The sequence below is a fragment of the Cupressus sempervirens genome, chromosome 1, assembly GCF_028749045.1.
Source record: "Cupressus sempervirens isolate cs-2001-9-10 chromosome 1, ASM2874904v1, whole genome shotgun sequence".
NCBI lineage: Eukaryota > Viridiplantae > Streptophyta > Pinopsida > Cupressales > Cupressaceae > Cupressus > Cupressus sempervirens.
In genome coordinates this window covers 552,961,473-552,983,733 of record NC_143118.1, presented here as the reverse complement: position 1 = coordinate 552,983,733, position 22,261 = coordinate 552,961,473, and the positions used below count along the sequence as shown (strand labels likewise).

Genomic DNA, 22,261 nt, shown 5'->3' with positions numbered 1-22,261 from the left:
TAAACACTCGACCAAATATCTGCTATGCTACAAATGTGTTAAGTCGCTACATGTGTGAACCCAAAAAGATTCATCTAATGGCAGCCAAGCATATTCTAAGGTATCTTCGAGGAACAATTGGACTAGGGCTAATGTATGAGAAAACTGAGCTACAACTTCAAGGGTATACTGATTCAGCCTGGGCAGGTGATTCTACTAATTGCAAGAGTACAACTGGATGTTGTTTTAGTCTTGGTTCAGCTATGATATCTTGGTTCAGCATAAAACAGTCAGCAGTTGCTCAAATCTTTATGGAAGCAGAGTATATGGCAGCCTCCACAGGAGCAAGTGAAGCAATATGGCTAAGGAAACTCTTATATGGACTATTTGGAAAACCACTGGACTCCATTGTGACAATCAAAGTTGCATTAAACTATCAGGTAACCCAGTGTTTCATAACAGGTCCAAGCACATAGAGATTCCTTATCATTATATAAGAAATATGGTGGACAGAAATGTTATTAAGCTGATATACATCAGCATTGAAGAACAAAAGGTTGACATCTTCACTAAACCTCTTGGTAGGCTTGAAATTTGAATACTTCAAGAACAAACTTGGTATGATCAAAATGTAATTCAATATTTTTTGTAAAATTATTATTGAATATTTAATAAAATCAATATTGCAATATTGTGGATATGCTTTGGCAAGAAAGGTGGCGATCTTTCATGCGGTTGAGGTCACTATTGTAAGGTGACGATCTTAACAATAGTTTGACTTGTTGTTATTTGTCTCCTAATGACTGAAACACATAATAATAGATGTATCAAGGGTGGTTACATTGGGGGTCGAAACCCAGGAATGTATTGAATATCTTGATATGGTGATTATCACTGCATTCAAATCCAGAATATACATGAACCATGATAATGGTTGATTCAAGTGCATTACTAGGAAGTATGCATTCAATCCTCCTTCTAAGAGGGAGTGTTAAAAATATAGCTTCATCGGATTGAAGTATTCATAATGATGGACAAACACATGTGAGGTTGTCACACACACACACACACACACACACATATATTAGTATTAGTGTCTTTCATTTATGTTCAAATATCCTTAACTAATCTTAGCCGATAGATTTAGTACATCGGCATTCACATTGATTGTGATTAAGAGGACTCATGATTATGAATGGGTGTGACTCCCCGTGACAATTACCACGGAGGAGTCACAACCATTCATGATCATAACCCCCAACATTATACTTATATCTCCGATGGCTATGGGAGAATACAATCAATCACCAAGGCATTGTATCTCTTCCAGCAGTCATCGATCTCAAGACGTTAAGCCTATACTTCATCGATCCTCTATAATAGCAAAGAAATTAGATAATCGTCTGATCTACCTTATCAGCAAGAGAGGAAAGGTATTAAGAGAATCACAAGAAGACATTGCTAACTATTCTTAGAAGGTACAGATTTATTCTCTAGAAAAGATCAACAAATAACACCTTCCCTTTAAGGTAGGAGAGACTTTGTCTCATACGCTGTGGCTGGTTTACCAATTTTGTGACTAGATTTAACCCAAAACTATCGGTTGCAAAATATCTACCCAACAAATCACAACCCTATAGTACTAAGCTTGTGTTCTCCAAGAAATTGGAAGTTGCCCTTTACTTACAAATTAGCCTATAGTAAACTCCAAAAATAGTCAAATTTTCACCAACTTATTATACCCAAGAAGGGGACATTATTTTCAGTTGATGTATGATAGTATTTCCCAAGAATTTACTCATTGAAAGTGGTATTACAACTCTTAGATCCATTACAATGTACTTTTTGACGTGTCAGAATTTATTAGTCATAAAGTTAGGATTTGTGCTTTATATTTCTAATATCTTTGTTGCAAATTATGTAGCTACATATCGCTATATTATATTCTTAAGGATTATTTTGTGAACTTACAAGCATACCTAAGTTTCATATGTTTCTCCTTGTGAGTGTAGCCTTTCATGTAATATTTTCTTGTGGCAAAATGTAATTCACCTTAAAGCAAATATGATTATTTACAAGCTTGTTGATTACTTAATTTTCAAGACTTTATGCAGAGAAGTTCAAAGTTGATATTGTATGTTTACACATATAATTAATCAACTACTTGTGTCATATTTTCTTAGATGCAAAGCCAGGTGAGAAAATATTGGATATGTGCGCTGCTCCTGGTGGAAAAACAACTGCAATTGCAATGCTTATGGAAGATAAAGGAGAGCTTATTGCAATCGATCGCTCTCACAATAAGGTCAGTAGTTAGTTTCTCGAGTTGGAAATGCTAACTTTTTAGTGGATCTGTTTGCTTACTATCTGCATGAAGTTGGTTCATGGGTCTTTTTAATTTGTAGTGTATTTAGGTAATGATCAAATTAGGATACATAAATAGTTGTTCTTGTGTTGATACATATTTATATTCTGCTTTTAAGAGACTGTTCATGTGCATGTTTAATTTTTGTTGGAGAGAGCTCTTAGGCATGAGAAACTTGGCCCACTTCATCAATTTATGCTAGAGAGCTTGGTATGGAAATTGAATAACATCTTAAGAATTTTCAACTTTTTTCAACATTCTTTGATTCAGTTTTAAGATATTGTACCCAATGGGACAAGGGATTTGTACATATGAATTACTTTTTCTTCATGTATTGTAATCTATTTCCATGTTATATTATGAACTAAAATCAAGGTAGGCATCTGATTTTTTATTTTAATAGGGAACAAAGGCTTTGGACTGTAAACTACCTTATGTCATGGTGAGCCTGATGTTGGAAACTTGGATGAAACTTTTGCCTAGTCTCGGTGTTGGCAGATATTTTTTTCAAAACATGTCGAAACTTTTAGTCATGACAGCATGCAACATGCTGAAACTTGAATTTTTGTTGTAGAAACTTTATGCATGAAATATGACTTCTTTAATTTATTGAATTTGTCTTGGGCTTCCAAGATGAAGCAAAGAAAAATGGGTAGCAAGCCACAATGAATGTGTGTCAGAGGAACTTCTCATAACATTATCATCACTAAAATGTATGTTGTGACATTGATCACACAAAGTGCTCAAAGAGCTTTTCCTAGAGGAACGAAACTGAAAAAATTGCCGAGAGGAACTTTTCATGACATTTGTCACTAAAAAAGTGCTTAAATGAACTTTTCATGATATTCATCACTAGAAAATGCATCAAAGGAACTTTTCATGACATCTGTCACTAAAAAGTGCACTATATGGAAATTTTCATGACATCTGTCATTGAAAAGTGTCAATACTAACACAACTTTTTATGGATATTTAGCAGAATACTTATCTAGTAAAACCACCCACAACTTGTGCATGCCTTAATGCTTTTCAACTTGGTTTTGAAGATGACGTAATGTAATATCCCACATGATTATTCTTTTCCCAATTTCTTTCAAAAACAATTTTCAGAATAAATCAGATAACTTTATGCGAATAAACCAACAATATAAACCAGCAAAGTTCATATAAAACATTCAAAATTTGTTATTGCATTATAATTTCAGCAGTACAGTAACATGATAAAACATCCAATCTTACAAACAGTGCCAACAATTGGATTTGAGAAAACTATGTAATACACCTATAACTCCAGATATGAAATCTGATGTGAATCCACCATGTAGATAAATCGAATTTACATCCAATAGAAGCCTGAAGGATTCTGTCCTCAGGTTCTGAAATTGAAAGCAACAAGCTTCCACCTTCTCAAAGAGAAATCTGAAACCATATCCAATCCCAAACATGCTGAAAATGAACGTGCTGCCTTCTTTCAATGCTCAAAGATGTGACCCATCAACTTCCTTCCTCTGTCCTTTCGTCTCATTCTTCCTTTGTCACCTTTTAACTCACTTTATAATATTAAACTGACCTTTTGATAAACCTTTAGTAAGCTCTCATAAACCAATTTTAATATTACATTAATTTGACCTCAAATTTTCTAATGTCCCTAAAAGGACATTACTGTGCTATCTCCTTGAGATTGCTTACCTCCAAGCAATGATGAACCTATAATTCGATATCATGATTCCATATCAATCTACAAGCCACTCTAGAGCTCATACTGATAACCCTAAGACCAAAACCTGTCATGCTGCATATCATCCGTCAGTGAGATCCTTAGATCCCAAGTGAACCTAAGAGACACTGTTTCTTCTACCTGTTGCGCTATTCTGATCCAAACTGCTCCATACCTCAAACAATTAAGTAACCCAACACAATCCACAAAATTTAAGGTACTTATTTTGTCAACTTCTGGATCCTCAACCAGTCTATCCATCCAATCCTAAGAGTAGAAATAGATGTGTATCATCCTTCCATCTTCATTTACTAACCATCTGAATGAGTGATCCACTCAACAAATGCCAAACACACCTCCAATATGCATGATAATCAACCCAACAGGCCACCTAATGTCGCTGCTATAAAATAACCTAGCATTAGGTATGATGTTGGAGGTGTCATTCTCCTATATATGGAAGAAATCTATCTCACACACATTACCTACCTCATGACGTTGTCTCTACAAAAGCCCATGCAACTCCATATACCCACGATTGACCAAGCCAAGTTTGAAAGTAGAATGGGAGACCAAGCTGGACAACTACTGATAATGAAAATAGGCATAAAGTGTTGGAAGATTGTTGGAGATTGATTAAGCTAGACAAAGTTTTGTCATTGATGCCAAAATTGCTAAGTTAAGGCTACTATCGGAGTATAGAAGAAGTTACTATCAGAGTATGGAGGAAGTCATTATCAGAATGAAGATTGCTTTATTGGAGAAGTATAAGTGAGATTATTAGAGAAGATTAAGAAGGAAGTTTAGAGTTGATCTAACCCTAAGATCTATGGTCAAGATTAAGGTTAGGGTTATCAATCAGGCAATGATCTAAGGAAGAAAAGAAGAGACGAGATATGATAGAGAGAGTGATGTGAGACAAGAGACAAGAGATGAGAGACAATGAACTGGAAACACAGTGAAGGAAAGATTAACTGAGAAGGGAAGAAAAAAATTGATTTGACAAGCTTAAGGAGAAGCACTAGATAGGTCAAGTCATCTTGTATAATACCTAAACAATTTTTCCAAGATTTAAAGGTCTTTTGCAGGACTATCAAGTTCGTCTATGAACTTTTGTTAAAACCTCTGACAAGGTGAATGCTTAGACAAGCAAGATAAAATCTTAGCCGAGTAGTCTTAATTGACTAAAAGATACAACTAACACTGTATCAGTCACTACTGACAAAGTGAGTTTCTCAGAAGGAAACAACATTGTATGCCTAGTTGGCAAACCTTTTTGACTGTAGTGAAAAAGTTGTGGGTTCCATCCCCACCGCAATTTTTCCCTCTGACCAAGGGTTTTATGCGATACCAAATCTTTGTGTTATGTGTATGAATTCTCTTTCATGAGTTATGGTTTAATTTCATGCATATGAGCTGTTATTGGTTAAATGTTTAAGTTATTGGTTAGATCTGAGATATCGGAAAAATGTTATAGGCTATTGACTAAATGAATGAAAATTTAAAATGTTGTCTAAGTACTGATTAAACCACCCCCCACCCCCTTCCCCCCGCCACCCCACTCCACCCCGCCCCCTCTCTTCTCAGTGCTTAACCTTTCCTACCTGTAATTAACAATTGGTATCAGAGCTTAGTTCTCTTGAAAGAAGTTTGACAACTTGAGAGTAGATCTGGAAAATGGATAGGTACAAAAAGTAAAGACAACTTGAAGAATCCTTAAATGAAGCTATAGCCCAAAATGATGAACTGAAGAAGAAAATAAAAGACTCATTTGCAAAAAGGAAAGAGCTATCGGAAATATTACAAACAAGTCTTGAAGAGCTTTCACAAAACAATACAAGTTTAGAAGAAACTGATGCTGCAGTAGCAAATCTATTAGACAGAAACAATATCCTTGAAAAAAACTTACAACAAACAAAAAGGGAACTTGAAAGCCAAGCCTTAAGGATGACTGAACTACTAGATAAAATGAAACTTATTGAAGATGAAAAAGGAAAACTGGAAATTCATAAGAAAAGGTTGGAAAAAGGAATTAAAGACAAGGACAATACCATTCTTCAACTGCAACAAGAAAACAATTTATTGAAAGGACATATAAGCGGTACAAATGAGGAAAACTGACAAACCATAGCTGAATGAAAAATTGAGAAAAGAAGTGGAAGATCTGTCAAACAAACTAAAGGTAGAACAAGAAGTCAATAAGAAACTTACCAAATTTGATGCAAGCATGAAAAAGATTGATGAACAATTGAAATGGCATAGAAAATTAGGAGATACAAATGGACTAGGTTATACCAATAATAGTAAATTTGAGATTGGTGAATCATCCAAAACTGGTGAAGAAAAGAATTTTCAACCAAGAAACAATCAGAATAAGAAACCTACATGCTATCATTGTGGTAAATCAGGACATACAACTAATATGTGTTGAAGCTGACTGTCAAATGTCTCATGGAAAGCGTCCTTTAATGGTCTTTGCTACAATTGCTACAAGTTTGGTCAGAGAGCAAAAGAGTGCACAATGAAATCCTTGAGCTCAGCAACGGAAAGAAGCTTTATAGGTCATTGCTATAACTGCAGCCTATTTGGTCATAAGGCTGAATAATTTTAGGAATAGAACTTTACCGACAAGAAGGTCAAGAAACATACAATGCAACAACTATGGAAAAAGAGGACATATGGCAAAAGAATGCTAGCATAGGAATGTGAACATAAAAACACGAACTTCATGTTATGTCTATTATAAGTATGGTCACAGCACAAACTTGCAAATACCAATAAACTATGGACAAGAGCTATGTGAACACTGGAACGCCAAGAAACAACATCAAACAAGTATGGGTTAAGAAGGAAGTGAAGAGTGTAACCAATGATAGAGCATCAAATTCAAGTCAAGAAAGTACAGCCTCAAACTGAGACAGTAGAAACATTGCTTAGGGACAGCTAACAATGGTAAAACTCCATTGAGTCCCCAACAAGGTAATGAAGTGTAACAATGAGAAGTACAACACTATCGGTAAGAAAAGTTAAAACTCTATTGGGTTGAAGCCCATCGGAGAAAAAGTTACTGTTGCAAATGCATTAATTGCACAATTATCCATTTGCTTAGTTTTAAGATTGTAAGTACATGCAAATTGTAATTCATTTGGCACCTTGCTTTTTAAGAAATTATTGAGTGTAAAAAGTGAAACACTGAAACGACTGACTACGTGCGTTATTGAGAAAAAATGAATTGAGCTATTTGTGCCCTAGAAGTTATACTAGGCAACCACTTTTCTTTCTATACATTGTGTAGAGGAATTCTCTTGAAGAAATAGCAGCCTTGAACAAGAATCTTGTTGTGAGCATAAATGAGAGACCAGAACCGGAAGCCGAAGTCTATCCAGCAGATTTAAGCATACACGATGATACTTGAGCTCTTTCATCATTACCACCGAGGGTAATACTGACCGAGGACATCACTGTTTTTATTCATAACAAGATTGTGATACTAGGAAATTCTAGAATTGAAGAAATGTATAGCAAAGAGATGTGTGGTTGGAAAGTTGAAAGACGAGTACAAGCACCTCAAAACTCAAGGCCTCACACACAGTGCATATGCCGAAGGTTTTTGCTGATGAATGGATAAGATTTGTATTGGGTAGATTACACGATGGAGCACTATGGTTAGACATGGATGGAATAGTAAAGATCACAAGGGAAATCATCAAAAAAGTTACGAGTCTGTTGGCACAAGGAAAAGAATGCCCATTAAGAATCAGCAATATGATGGAGCTAAGATAGATAACTGAGAGTATTTCAGACAAGAGAGCCATGAGGATAGATAAGGTGAAGCATGTAGGAACAAGGTTCGTTGCAATGATAATGGATACAAAATCTAATTATCCAGTCGCCCCAACAATGTGCCAGGAACTGCTATATGGATGACACATGAAATCGCTACACAAGGTAAATCATATGATATTTCAAGTATGATTGTTAGTCAATTAAATGTAAATATGGAAAGGTTGAAGAAGGATAGAGAGCAAGACATAAAATTCGATACTTTAGTTGTATGTATATTTTTCTATGTTAAGAACTTTTTCCCTAGTATAGCAAATGTACAATGGAATGAAAATAGATCTATTATATATCAAATTAACAAGTATGTTGAGCAACTAGGTTATGAATTTAAGAAAATCATGTGGAGATAGTTCAAAGAATTTCAAATGAAAATGCAAGTGCATTTTTGGATCCCAGGCAGAGTAGTCGATAAGTATAAGGATACTTTATGCTTTGTTGCTGACACTGATAATTGCAAGATACAACAAGTGGAGCCAAGAACTTCTTGGGTTCCTTAGCTGGATTATGAGGTATCAAAAGAAGAGTTGGTCAGTTATGTTGACCATATATTAAGTCCACCAAAGAACACTTTAGTGGAACGAGTTGGGACTTATGAGGAAGTTTTTAAAAGTAAAGCTTTAGAGGCTGCAATATCAAAGGAGAAAAAGACAGAGAACATCTGGAGTCACACAGGAGATATCGAACAGCCTATCGTTACAGGAAGTTACACAAGTCACATCTGCACTTCAACTAGGTACACCAATAAAGAAAGACAAAAGTAAAGAAATGTAGTCTACATGTGAAACTGTCACCATCTCAAAGCAAGAGGAAGAAGTTAGCGAAGAAGAATTGGAAGAGAGTACTCAAGAAGAAGCTAAAACCGATAAAGGGAAAAATAATCTAAAAGGAGGAAGAAGCAACATGTTACAACAAAGAGAAGAATAATGTCTAGGAGTCAAGTTCAGACTCCACCACCAAAGAAGAATTCTCAAGCTGAATTAGAAAAGGAATTAAGTTTATGGGGAAGGAAGTTAGGACGAAGAATGCACAAGATTCCTACTGATCCTCGAGAACTTACGAAATATATTACTTAAACAGGATTAGTTGGGAAGATGAATCTCATCTTATTTGCAAAGATGATTGAAGAAGATAAGAGATTGATTGAGGATTTAATCATAAAACATTTCAAGGAAGCATGCAAATATGGTGAAGATGTGAAGGACATGGTGCCACATGAGCTATATACTACTCTATTGGCAAGATGCCACTCAACAAGTATGAGAGTAAAGGAGTTGAGGAAACAAGTACTTCCAAAATTGAGACTTGATCTATCAGTTTATGATGTAGAAGTTTGGATGGATAAGTTTTGATCAACATTTGAAACAAAGATACTGACAGGCTTGGTACTAGTAGATTGAGAACCATTTTTACCACAAAAGATCAAAGAGATTTGGATGGAAGAATTGCGAAAGGATCAAACTAGAACTTATAAACAAGGAGGAACTTCAAACATTAATGATGTATTTACGGTAAGTGAGTTACTTGGAGGCACAAGTACAAAAACCGAGAAGAAAGCTACAGAAGAGAAAGTTACAATCGATGATATCACAAATAGAAAAGAGGAATCAAATTTATAGGAGGATAATTAGGCAAAGAGAATAGAAGCCCGGAAAGAGACAGCAACTGTAGCTAGTGTTGAACACAAAGAAGCGAATACATTAGATAAGGCTATAGTTAGCCAATCTGTGATTATACTAATAAGTAGTGTAGGTCAATTTGATCTAACAACTCAATCCTTGATATCGATAGAAGTATTAAATGCCATGAGCAAACATTGATACCAACACCGACACTAGAAGCATCAACAGTTATAGAGGGTAACATAAGTGAACAGAAAGATAGTGGAGAAATGGGGACTCAGTCAGAGGACTAAGGTACTCAAGTAGAACAAGAAAAGAATAAGAATACTGATAATCAAGGACCAAGCTCATCACGGACTAAGCTCATCACAACCAACAACTATCAGAACGAAAAGCTCAGCCGACAAGGGCAAAGATAAAGATAAAGATAAAGATGAGGACGACGATAAAGATAAGAAGAAAGATCACGACAAGAGTATGCAATCAGCATAAGTCAAAGGCAAAAGGAAAAGTGAAGAGGAAGAAGAAGAAGAAGAAGAAATTGATGATGATCCACTCAACCATGATCCCCAGTTTGATATATTAAAAAAACTAGCATTAACTCTGAATAAGAAAGAAAAAGCACTATTCAAGAAAGTTTTTGATCTAAATATGGAGATTGATGAGAAAAGATCCAAAAGAATTAAAAGACAAATATTGAGGAAGACATTGAGAATGTTTGAGAATCTCATGCCAGAAGTTCAAGCAGATAAGGAGGCACCAATACAAAGACAGTTAAAAGTTTATTTGGATAAAATGGAAGCAGCAGGAAGCAATATGAAAGGAGAATTAGCGAAGGTAGTCACAAGAAAATTGGAAGAACAAACAAAGCAAATCTTGATAGCTAAATTTACCAATTTGAAAGTGAAGCTACAAGAGAATATAAATGGATTACAGGTGATTGTTAACACTACATTAAGCAAGTATGCTGCTTTGTGTAGTTTTGACACATTCACTTCAGATATTGATAACCAACTTATTGGAGTTTAGAATGAAAGACTAAGTCATATCGGTAATCTAGACTCATCGGTCAACATAGTCCAACATGCACTAAAGCTGAAAGATTTAATTGCTAGAGAAGGAGAAATATTATCAGAAAGAGATAAACTATTGTTAAAATTCTGGAGTTGCAAGGAATGACCAGTTTGCATATTGATGTGATATAACAAAGTTTATTGGGAGCACAAAACCATATACGGATGCTAGAAAAAACTACAAAGAGTAGTCTTAATAGACTAAAAGATACAATTAGCACTGTATCAGTCACTCTTGATAGAGTCAGTTTCTCAGAATGAAACACCATTGTATGCCTAATCAGAAAACCTCTTTGACTTTAGTGAAAAAGTTGTGGGTTCCATCCCCAGCCTAGTTTTGCCCTCTGACCAAGGGTTTTTTGCGATACCAAAATCTTTATGTTATGTGTATGAATCTTCTTTGATGAATTGTGGTTTAATTTCATGCGTATGAATTGTTAATGGTTAAATGATTAAGCTATCGGTTAGATCCGAGTTATCAAAACAATGCTGTTACAGACTATCGGCTAAATCAATAAAAAATTAAAATGTTGTCTAAGTACTAATTCACCCCCCCCTCAGTACTTAACCTTTCGTACCTGTAACTAACATAAAGATAAAATTGCTAATCAATAAATAGATAGTTTCCATATCATAAGAACTCGGTGTCAAAACTCTAGCTGGATTGTAGAATTCTTCAGTATGCATTAAGGACAACTCTGAACTTTCTAACTCACCACAAGTGTCAATCAAATGATTTCCCTTAAACAAATTGTTTGAACTAGTTTCACTCAAATCAGCGTTATCCTCATTAGGGAGGACCGGATTTGTCGCCTTTGCACCTTGACAAAGGCAGAGACAGAGACAGAGACTTGCTTCATCTTTTGTCGTCTCATCTACTACGAGATAAGAGGCAAGTTCCATTGCCTTTTCAGAGATTGCAGGTCCTTGTCAGCCTTTTTCAGATACGCAAACCAGCAGTGCCTAGCGCTTTACCTCCTAGGATCCACACAGCTCTATGACCACACTTTACAACTCTTGTTTCCTTAGAGCAGGTCTTAGATTAGCTTATCACCGCCTTTTTCCCACCCATGTCCCCTTTGAAGGGCTTGAAGCCATCGATCAATACTCCCATTTTCGACCACACCAGATCCTGTAGACCCTGGTGGGGCTCACTTGATAGTGGCACTCCACCTCCAGTGGTACTCAGAGACAGACTGAGACTATTGGTAGTCCCAGACCTTAACCTTCCATGCTGGATTTCTTTTCGCTGAGGAAGGACCTCTAGTCCTTTTGTTGTTCCCTTTCCTTGCTTTCTTGTTCGCTTTTTCCTGGACATTATTTGGTGCTCCTATTGGGGTGTGTTTCCTTGTTTGTATGTTTTCAGCCCCTTGGACCCTTTTGTTGGTCTCTTGTTGGACACTAATTAATTTATCTTATCATGATGTAGTGAAGATGTGCAATTACTGATACAAAAATCAGAATTCATGTGGCTGACTTTTTGTTGGTCCTTTAGGTCTTCTTTGGCATAAACTGTCTCATTTGGATAAGGGAAATGGAAATACAATGTGCTCTCTATGGAAATAGAGAGTACTTAACAACTTAAAGAGCACTCGCAAAATTTGCAAACCATAGGTTTGAGACAGTAACACAATTATGTGATAGATTTAATAGTCTTCCTATGTATGGTTGATATTATACACTTTTGCAATTCCTTAGATATGTTATTGTTGTATACCATGGGGACAAATTCTAATTTAATTTGAAGTGTTTGATTCAATGGATACCCCTTTTTGGATGGTAATTAAAAAGATGTTCCTTATTCTAAGAGGTCCCTTATCAAAAGGTTTAAGAGTAGGGTTTTCAAAAGATAAGGAACTAGAGGAGAAGAAGCGCTCTACAATTGGTTGTTTTGATGACGCTTTCTTACATCCTGGAAACTCTAAACCTACCTTGGTGGCGCCTTCTTAGCAGTCTTCACGGCTTTCTTTTTTGCTTGGTGGCCTTTTCATTTATTTCATTCCCATGGGCTTCTTTTTTGCCTTCTTGGTTAGTCTGTTTTTTTTGTGTGCCATTGTTGTTTGCTTCATGTGTGAGTGCCATTATTTTCTATAGTGAATGTCGTCTAGTGTCTGATTCCCTAATGCAAATCAGACCAAGTACAAGTCAATGATTGGTGGATTACTATATTTGACCAGATATTATGAGTGTTGTGATATTACTATCAGCATTTAACTATGTAGTTTTTTAGTCAAACTCATTGATCCATCTTTCATGAGTAGTGATTCACACAAATCCATCTCTCATGAGAATAAATGGAACACTTAGCACTCATTGGATCTAGGTGATGCTCATAGAGGTGAAGCACTAGGACTACTTCTAGTTCGTCCACACGTCTGATCTTTTATGGCAGTTAATGAGGGTACTACGTTGTTAGAGAATGGGGAATATAACGGTGCTAATGCCAATTCGTCTGCCTAAAATCCTACAAAAATTCTTGTGACAAAGAAACTTTACTACAAAGTGGTTGTTGTTGACATTTCTGTCCCTCTGTCCTAGTGTGCCCACCTTTGGCTTCATTCGATGGCAGAATCTACAGAGATACAAATTTGAAACCAAGCTGACAGTTGCGTGTTGGAACTGATGGACATGGAATGGGAGTCAAGTGCAACATCAAAGATGTAGGTTCCAGAGGAGGAGAAGAGGGTAAGGCTCATCCTGCTAGTTTGAAAACTCTCTCCCTTCCCTCTCTCCGAACGATGATATGATATGAGCTATTAAGAATGAGCAATCTAGATTGAAAAGTGTTGCTATTTTTTTTTTGTATGTATAATAAGTTTCTTCTTGCTCGTAAATTTTTTGGTGATTGGATGAACAGTGTGTGAGGGCGTAAACTTGGAGTTCATGTGAGTTTTAGTTGAGTGATTCAAAGGGGTTTGTTTGTTGTCTTTATGAAGAACCATGCTATGCAAGAAAAGACCCTCAAGAAGGGATTTTGGAATGTTGGTCAGACACTATTCAGTGCCTTCCTGTGGAACCCTAAAGGAGATTTTGAACTAGTTCTTGGTAGGTATTCTCCTAATTGGTTGGAAGTCAAGACCCTCCAACCGGAATTCTGACCCTTTCTTCTCTAGACTCTTAAGTCCATTGGTTTGGTTTTGCAAGTTGAAGAACCCAAAGTGACTCTCCCTCACCTTGATGCTAGAGTTTTAATTGCTCTTCAGCCAGAAGTCGATATACCGGACCAAATTCATGTTGAATGGAAAATGAATCTTTGACTTGGGAAATCTCGTTGGAAATCTTGCAATTTTTTTTCATTGCAAACCTAATGGTCACAATAAGAAGGATTTCCTAGCCTTGAAGAACATTCAAAAAGATTTTTTAGTTAACATTGAATCAAAAGATTCTTCTACAGAGTCAGTTGTGCGCTCTCGTGAGGCCAGTGCTAGCCCTGATAATCAAACTATTCCTAAGGAGTCTCCTCCAGAGAACTCTCTTGTTGTTTTGGGATTCATCTCTCTTGCTAACCCTCTCTATGAAGAGGAGTATGATGTTATACAAGCGGGTCCTACCCTTAAGCGGGTCCTACCCTTGTCAGTATTCCTCAGAGCCTCGTCGGTTGCTCCCCTGAGACCCCCCTGGTCTAACAACTCCTCCACCTAGGAAGAATGCTCAACAAATCCCTTGAAACTATTATTGTGAGGGTTGAGAATATTGGGAATGCTAATGCAATATCCTTGGTGCAAATTGAGTTCCTGCCTGAATCTTTCCCTGCTGCTGATCCTTCTGAAGGCACCATCCTTCCTAGTGAGGAGGGTGGTCAGTTCCAAGATGTGGTGAAAAGGAAAAGAAAAACTTCTAATAAGCTCTGTATTTCTAAAGGAGAAACAAATGCAGTTAAACACAAGAGCCTTCAAGTGCCTGAATGTATTGATAGGTTGTATAAGAATAATAAATATGCCTGATGATGATGAACTTCATTATTCATAGTTGAAATGTTAGAGGCATGGAAATGGCTGACAAGAAATATTTGGTGAGAAAATGGTGCAACTCCCTTAAGAATAAGGATTTTATTTGTTTCCAAGAGATCAAAATGGTTGGCAAGCAAGCTGCCTCTAACCTTAGTCTTGTTAGGGATAAGGCCAGGGCCTTTTGGTCTAACCATAATAGGGGTAAAGGAGGTATTGCCACTCTTGTTGGGCCAAAATTCAGTCAATGTATTATTGCTAATGGCTCCTCCCCTTGCCACAGAGCTCTTTGGGTTCTTGTTAAAATTCATGATGATATTGTGGTGTCTCTAATGTTTATGCCTTGAACAATGACAGAGAAAGGGTTGGATTGTGGATTGGCTTTATACCCATCTTCCTAAGGTGCAGTGGATCTTCACTAGAGATTTCAACATGGTGTAACACCCTGCGGATAAATGTGGGGGCAATGCCCATAGTTGGAAAGGGAATGAGTTCATTTTTTGGTCTAGATTTAAAAGAAAGCTTAACCTTATTGATCGTCTCGAAGGTAAAAGAAAGGATTCTCAGAATATCTGGTTCACTTGGTGTAATAACCAGCTAGGGAAAAAAAGGGTGTATTGCAAACTTGATAGGATCTATTTTAATGCATCCTTTTTCTCTGTCAAGGAAGCCTCCCCTATTGTGGTTCTTTGGGTCTGTATTTCTGATCATTCTTCCATGTCTGTTTCTCTGGCATTATATTCAGAACACTCTGCCAAGAGCTTGGCTCGGCCTAATAATTCTTTTAAACTTAATGTCTCTCTCCTTGATGATGATGATGATACTTTAGAAGCCATCAAATGCACCACCTCCTTATCTAAGTTCTGCTAGGCATTGCACCCGTCAAGAGAAATGGAGTGGTCTGATCCAGATAAGGAGAGAAGTATTTCAAATTGTGGGTAAAAAGAAGGCCTTAGATAGAGCCATGAATGAATATTCTCTATAGTTCGAGTTAAAAGATATTGAGTGGCATCTGCAAGAAAAGGGTGCTAATAGTACGTTAGAAAACACATTAATTAGAACCAAGAATGATCTTAGGAAAATCCTGATGTATAAGATTCAAGGTCAGAAATTAAGGGCTAGAATGAATTGGTTGAATGGAGATAAAGGGTCCAAATATTTCTTCATTTTTATTAGGGTCAAGCAGGCTAGGGAGAGGATTGATTGGATCCAAGGTGATAATGGCGTGTGTTGTAATATCCCCTCTAATAATAAAATTTTATTAGAATATAATACTTTAAACATAACTAAATGAATGCCTTCTCAATATATTCATAAATATATCACATATTAGAAATCATAAGAAAATATTTATAACTACCTAATTAATAAAGGATTGTGATATATCCTTTTGAGAGTAATTTAATATTAAATTATATTATAGATCAATAATAGAACCATACATAACAATTATATAATGTTCACATATTTATTATATTAGACAAATATTTAAATATCATTCAAATGCCATTTTGGCCACATTAGAATGATTACATATGCAAAAAGGGTAAGCTCCATTTGTACCATCAAGTAACTAATACAAATACATATTCCATCATTGATAAAGAGAATAATCTGAACTGTGTGTTATCAAAAGACGATTGTTTAGAACCTAATATGCCACATAGGATCAAGAATGGTCACTACCTTCTCAACAATGATGCATTATCAATCATAGAAACCAAAGGACTTATCTTAGCACTTTATAAATATATGATTATCAACTAAAGAATCAACGCTCGCATATAATATATTAACATGGACATGATTCAAAGAAGGTGTCTTTTTTTAAGATATAATAAGACACAAAAGTATACGATTTAGGGATCATGGAAGCAGATTATCAAACACTGAAATTTAGAATTGACTGCCTCTATTGGAGGACATTAACGTTCATACACAGAAGATCGCGGAGGACATGAGAAAGTCAAGACACCTTATATTTGGATCATCGAACAATATAGTAAGACCACCGAAGAATAGAAGATGAAATACACTACATACAATTGTGTTTGGGCCAATCGCTACACCTGGTAATGGGATTCAGTGAGACAATAATAATTGGAGAGCACATTGAACATCTAGACGAACGTAGGGAAGAAACATACAAATTGGAGATTAGTCATCGAACCATGTGGAGATCAAACAAATAAGGATTGAACAAGCTCCTGGCTATGTAGATAAGAAAAGAGCATAGAACATGAGACAAGTGAATGAGAGAGAGGAAGATACAGACATTCCCAGTCATCATACAAAACAATGAAGAGGAAACTTAGACTATCGAGAGGAAACAAATACCTTGTCAATGCCCAAAAATTAAAACACATAAGAAAGACTTATAAAATAATGAATGTTTAGATACATACGATTGACATCCAATCAGTTAGACATGGACAGAGCTAGAAATACGTGAAGTGGAATAGAAGACTGGACATGGTTCAACAACGAATTATCTTATGTCATCATGAAGTTATATGGTGATGGTTTCATCAAGAGAGGGGGAACGTACATATGAACAAGGTTAGTCTAGTACTCAGTAATCATATATACTCAAATGATTTGTGAAGTGGCGGCTGAGAGTAGTCATGTGGAATTGATTGGAAGCCAAGATATGCCATTCCTATTGTTTGCACACAAGGACTCAAACTCCTCTTTGCAACAACAATTCAAGTGGGCACCTATTGTAGATAAGATAAGATAAGATAATAATATTAATGTCCAACAAAAAACCACAATGGTTTATGGGACTGAGCATACAAACAAAAGAGACGGCCAGGATAGGAGCACCAAACGGTGTCTGAGAAGAAACAAAACAAGACACAAAGCTAGAAAAACCAAGGTAAGGACTAAGGATCCTTCCATCGTACAAAGAAATCAGTCACAGAAGGGTATAAATGCGGATGATCCAGAGTCTTAGATCGTCACTGAGAATTGCTGGAGGAGTGTCGCCACTTGGAAAGATTGGTGTAGTGTTTGACCAATCTGGAGTGAGTGATACTAGATGGCCTTTTCAAGCTTCGTGGAGGAGACAAGGGGGAGAAAAAGGCGGTGAGCTGGTCTAAGATATGGCCTTGAGGTATAAGTGACTGCAGAGTATGCTCATGAAGCTGGGTAGCCTCCTGTAGGTAAAGTACAAGACAGTGCTAGTCAATATAGCTGAACAACGCTGGAAGAGAAATACAATCTCTGAAAAGGCAGTAAAATCTCCATCTGATCTCATAGTAGATAGGACTGTGAAATATAAAGTGGGTCTCAATCTCAACCTCCACCAAAGTAAACGGTCGACAAATCTGATCCTCTCTAATCATATGGTGATCGGTTTGGACCCGAAGACGGTGAGAGCCAACTATGAAGGAGCCCAAAGAGAATTGTAGAGCGTGACTCTAAAACCGATAAAGATATGTAGGGCGAACAATAATACCATTCTGAATCTCAAGAAAATGCTCAGCATAAAAGGCCATCTTAGGACGCAATCCACCAAGAGGATTACTCTAGGTAGTGATAATGTATTGTCTATAGATATCCTGTCTGACATACTCATTCAAATCCTGACGTGAGGGAAGGAGGTGAGTAGGAGCATCCAGTGAGAAATGATAAGGAGGAAGACAATATCAATCCCGTTCGAACCCAACAGAGAGGTGGCCTGGGCATACCAACAACAAGATCTAGTGCTAGTATCAGAGCTCATAATCGCAATAGAAGAACAGTATGCCAGATGAGAGTATCTGTGTTGGTCAACATCCGAATTTGAGAAGCCACAAAGCCAATGAAGAAACTGGATCAAGTAAAAAATGGCCGCAAGTTTGAAAGGATGAGCTCCAAACTCGGCTAAGAAAATGCTGTTGGGGGCGAGTCCGTGACATTGAATAATACGTCGTAAAAGCAACGTCTGAACACACTCTAAAGAGGCCCAATTTGAAACAAGAAGAGAAGGTCCTCAAACCATCGAGCCATAGAGAACGGTTGGTCAAACCAAGGAGTCCAAGAGGGACAACTTGGACAAAATGTCGTGAAAATGATGTTTGAAACACCATCTTTCGAGCATGGCTAGGGAACCCATGCCCTTACTAACTCTGGATTGAATAGCCGATCTCAAGCTGAAGTGGGGTCCCAAAAACTTCACCCCGAGATACATGTATGAAGAAGTAATCTCAACCTCCTGCCCCTGAAAGAAGAAATGAAGATGAGAGATCTTTAAACAGTTAAAGATCATAACTCGATTCTTAGTTAGATTGACCACGAGCTGACGCCGATCACAGAAAGAAGCCAAACCATCAAGGGGTCTTTGTGTACTGTTGGGAGAAGAGGCCAAGAGAACAACATCATCTGCAAAAAGGAGAATGGAGATCAAAACCTGATGTAAATAGCACCCGTCACCAGGTTGCGAGGAGTTCACAAGGAAATCCTCAAACTCATTATTATACAACCTGAACAGAGTGGGAGAAAGAGTGCAACCCTACTTCACCCCAATGGTGCTCTGAATCAGAACAGAAAAGCCCTCCGGAGTCCTGAGTCTACCTGTCACCTTCTCATATAGTCTCATAATAGCAGTCAACATCATATTTCAGATCTCAATCTTGCTAAGTCTTTGATATAAGGCCATGTTAGGAACATAATCAAAAGCCTTGTTGAAGTCCACAAAACAATAGTAGACTTTCTCAGAGTGGTGCCTAGTCTCCTCAATGATAGCTTGCAATGTGAAGATATGATCCATAGTTTGATAGTTTGTCCGAAAACCAACTTGACCTTTAGCTCTACATCCTCTCCTATGAAGCTCTCTAGATAGCATGGTGTTTAGAGCAATGGCATGAAGTTTGCCAAATGTATGCCCAATCATGATAGTCCTATAGTTACTTGGGTTAGAAATAGACCCAGACTTATGGATATGGTAAATCACATGTTGCGACCAAGACTCAGGAAACCTAGTACAAACCACTCTATTAAAGAGTGTAGGAAGGTAGGATCCAAGGACCGAAGCACCAAGTTTGAAAAGTTCAGCCTAAAAACCTTCCTCGTTCGCCGCTTTACTGCATCTCATGGATCTAATGGCCTCATAAATATTGGAGGGGGTGAATAGATGATAGTAAGGAGGTGGAGGGGAATGAAGAGGTGCTGCCCTAGAATGTCATAAAGTGTAATGGTGTGGGAGGTCAGACAGTGGAAGTCGAGGATGGAGGGCAGGGGGAACATCGAGGGAAAAGGGTACGTGAAAAGATTTGGGGATTCTGAATAAGCGTGGAGCAAAGGGATTTGCACTGAGAAGAGGCAAAAGAACGTTTGTTGTGGTGAAGAAAACAAAGATAAGATAAGCACAAGTGGGTGAAGGTAGGTAGAAAGAAATTCATATGTCAAAAGGGATCAATTCATTCATACAAAGCCTTTATTTCATAATTTGAGTCGAATGCCATACTCAACAAACAAGTAATAATATTGAGAAGACCATAGAGTTGCAAAATTTACCAGAAGAATGCATCCTTTGATTACTAGATCAGAAGAGAGAAATTATATAGAGAGACTACTAATTAAGGATTAATGGTCAATAAATGAGAGAAGAGCTTTATAAAGTAGATCTTGGTAGAGGGCATTCAATAAGAATGTCGTGATTCTCTCAAATAGAACTCATAAAGAATAGAGGGAATTCTTTGTGAATGTCGGGATTCCAAATTGGAACCCAGAGAGAGATTTGTAGAGAATCTCTTAGAGACAATATATATTGTAGTGGTCAATCATATGCATATGTCAGAGATAAGAGACTTGGTAGAGGTGGGATCTCTACCAAGTAATGTTTCTAGAGATCCCAAAGAGGGCTAAGGAAGATGGTCTTTAAATGATAATCATCTAATCGAGATATAGTTCTCATCAGAGGGTTTGAGAAAGATCTCTTCTTAGGGATTAGGAGGGATAGTTTTGGTAGAATTTTAGATTAATCTTTACTAATTCAAGGTTTCTGATATATTTTACATGCAAATTTTGATATTGTACTAACAATTTGTTGCAGTGTATACCATTCGTTCCTAACCCGGAAGAGGGGACATCACAGTGTTCCTCCCCAGATGATATTGCTAATGCATTCTTCAAATTCTATAGGGATCTTTTCTCTCCTACACTGCACTCCCATAATGAACATGTCCTTAATAAATGCATGTAGTTGATCCCTAGGAATATTGATAAGAAAGATGCTAAATATTTGAAATAGGAATATTTCTATCAATGAGATTGAGGATGCTATCAGAGATATGAGTATTGGTAAGTCACCAGGCCTTGATGGTATCCCTGTGGAATTTTATAAAAAGAATATTGACTGAATTGTTTATGATTTTTTAGGCCTCTATGAAGATGCTTATGAGAAGGGCACCCTAGGAGAGGACATTAACAAAGGTGTTAAATTGTTTCCTAAGCTTGGCGATAAAACTATGGTGCAAAATTGGAGGCTCATCACGTTGTTAAATCTGTCCTATAAAATCATTGCCAAAGTTTTTGCTTGAAGGCTCTCCCCTTTCCTAAACAAGGTAGTGGCTGTGACTTAGACTGGTTTTATTAAAGGCATGAATTGGGCCAAATCTCCTGGGCAACAAATTGGAATGATGTTGCTTGATTTTGAGAAAGCCTATGATTGGGTTGAATGGCCATTTGTCATTGGTGTTTTAAAAGCATTTGGATTCCCTCAGTAGTTCTGCAATTGGGTTTCTATTCTATTCCAAAATTCTTCCACTGTTATTGATGTCAATGGGGAACTTTCTGATCCCATCATGCTTAAGAGGTCTATCAGATAGGGTTGCCCTATTGTCCCTGCTCTCTTTGTCATTGTAGCTGATGCCCTCCATTACATTTTGAGGGATGCCAGTCAGGGTCCTGCTCTGCATATGCTCTCTTTGCCCAATAAGGATTCTCTCCTCAATATGCAGTTTGCAGATGACACCAACTTATTTGTTGAGCTCTCTAAGGCTAATTTTGGCAATGCCATCAATAGGATCCAATTCTTTTCCTGGTTGATATGATGTTAGCCCTGACTGACTTGTGGCAAAAATCTGGCCCTGGGCTAGTCCGAACCATATTGTGAGATACCTGGGCATCCCCTTTTCTATTGACCCCTCTACTAAGGATATGTGGAATTGGGTCCTCTCCAAGATCAATAGCAAGCATCTCAAATGGTAGACACATATGTTATCTCTTGGGGGTAGATTTCACATTGTTCAAAAATTTCTCTCCTCGCATGCTCTGTACTATTCTTCAGCATGACTTTTTTCCAATTATCAGTTTAATCAGCTTGAAAAATTCTTGAGAGACTTCCTTTGATCTGACGGCTTGGGGAAAAAGAAGATGCGTTGTGTTAAATGAGACAGGTGTACTATTCCTAGGCAGGATGGAGGATTTGGCCTCAAGGATCTTAAGCAGCAGGGTATTGCTTTGGCTTCCAAATGGGTCTTCAAAGATTTAGTGATAAATGAGTCTTGGAAAGTGCTGATAAGGAATAATATTCAACTTTCTGCTATTCACAAAGGTAAAAATTGGAAAGACATCCCTGTCATTGATATTGTTTTGGGGATTTCAAAGTTAAGATTTTTGGATCCAAAGTGTTCAGTTCCATTTGAAAAGCTTGGGTTCAGGTAAGGAATCTTATTTGTTCCAAGCATGTTGTAGGTGGCCCTCCTACTTATTCTATTTTGGATCATCCTCTA

At 37.2% G+C, this 22,261-nt stretch overlaps 1 protein-coding gene across 3 annotated transcripts in view; it reads left to right on the top strand.

Moving 5' to 3' along the window:
• The window catches only part of LOC149578640 (NOL1/NOP2/sun family protein), a 193,613-nt gene that overhangs the window by 53,826 nt on the left and 117,526 nt on the right, over window positions 1-22,261 (top strand). For all 3 annotated transcript variants that reach the window (XM_089830592.1, XM_089830599.1, XM_089830602.1), the window contains one exon: window positions 2,163-2,284. In XM_089830592.1, the coding sequence (XP_089686718.1) occupies window positions 2,163-2,284 (122 nt within the window). The remainder of the gene's footprint in view (window positions 1-2,162; window positions 2,285-22,261) is intronic.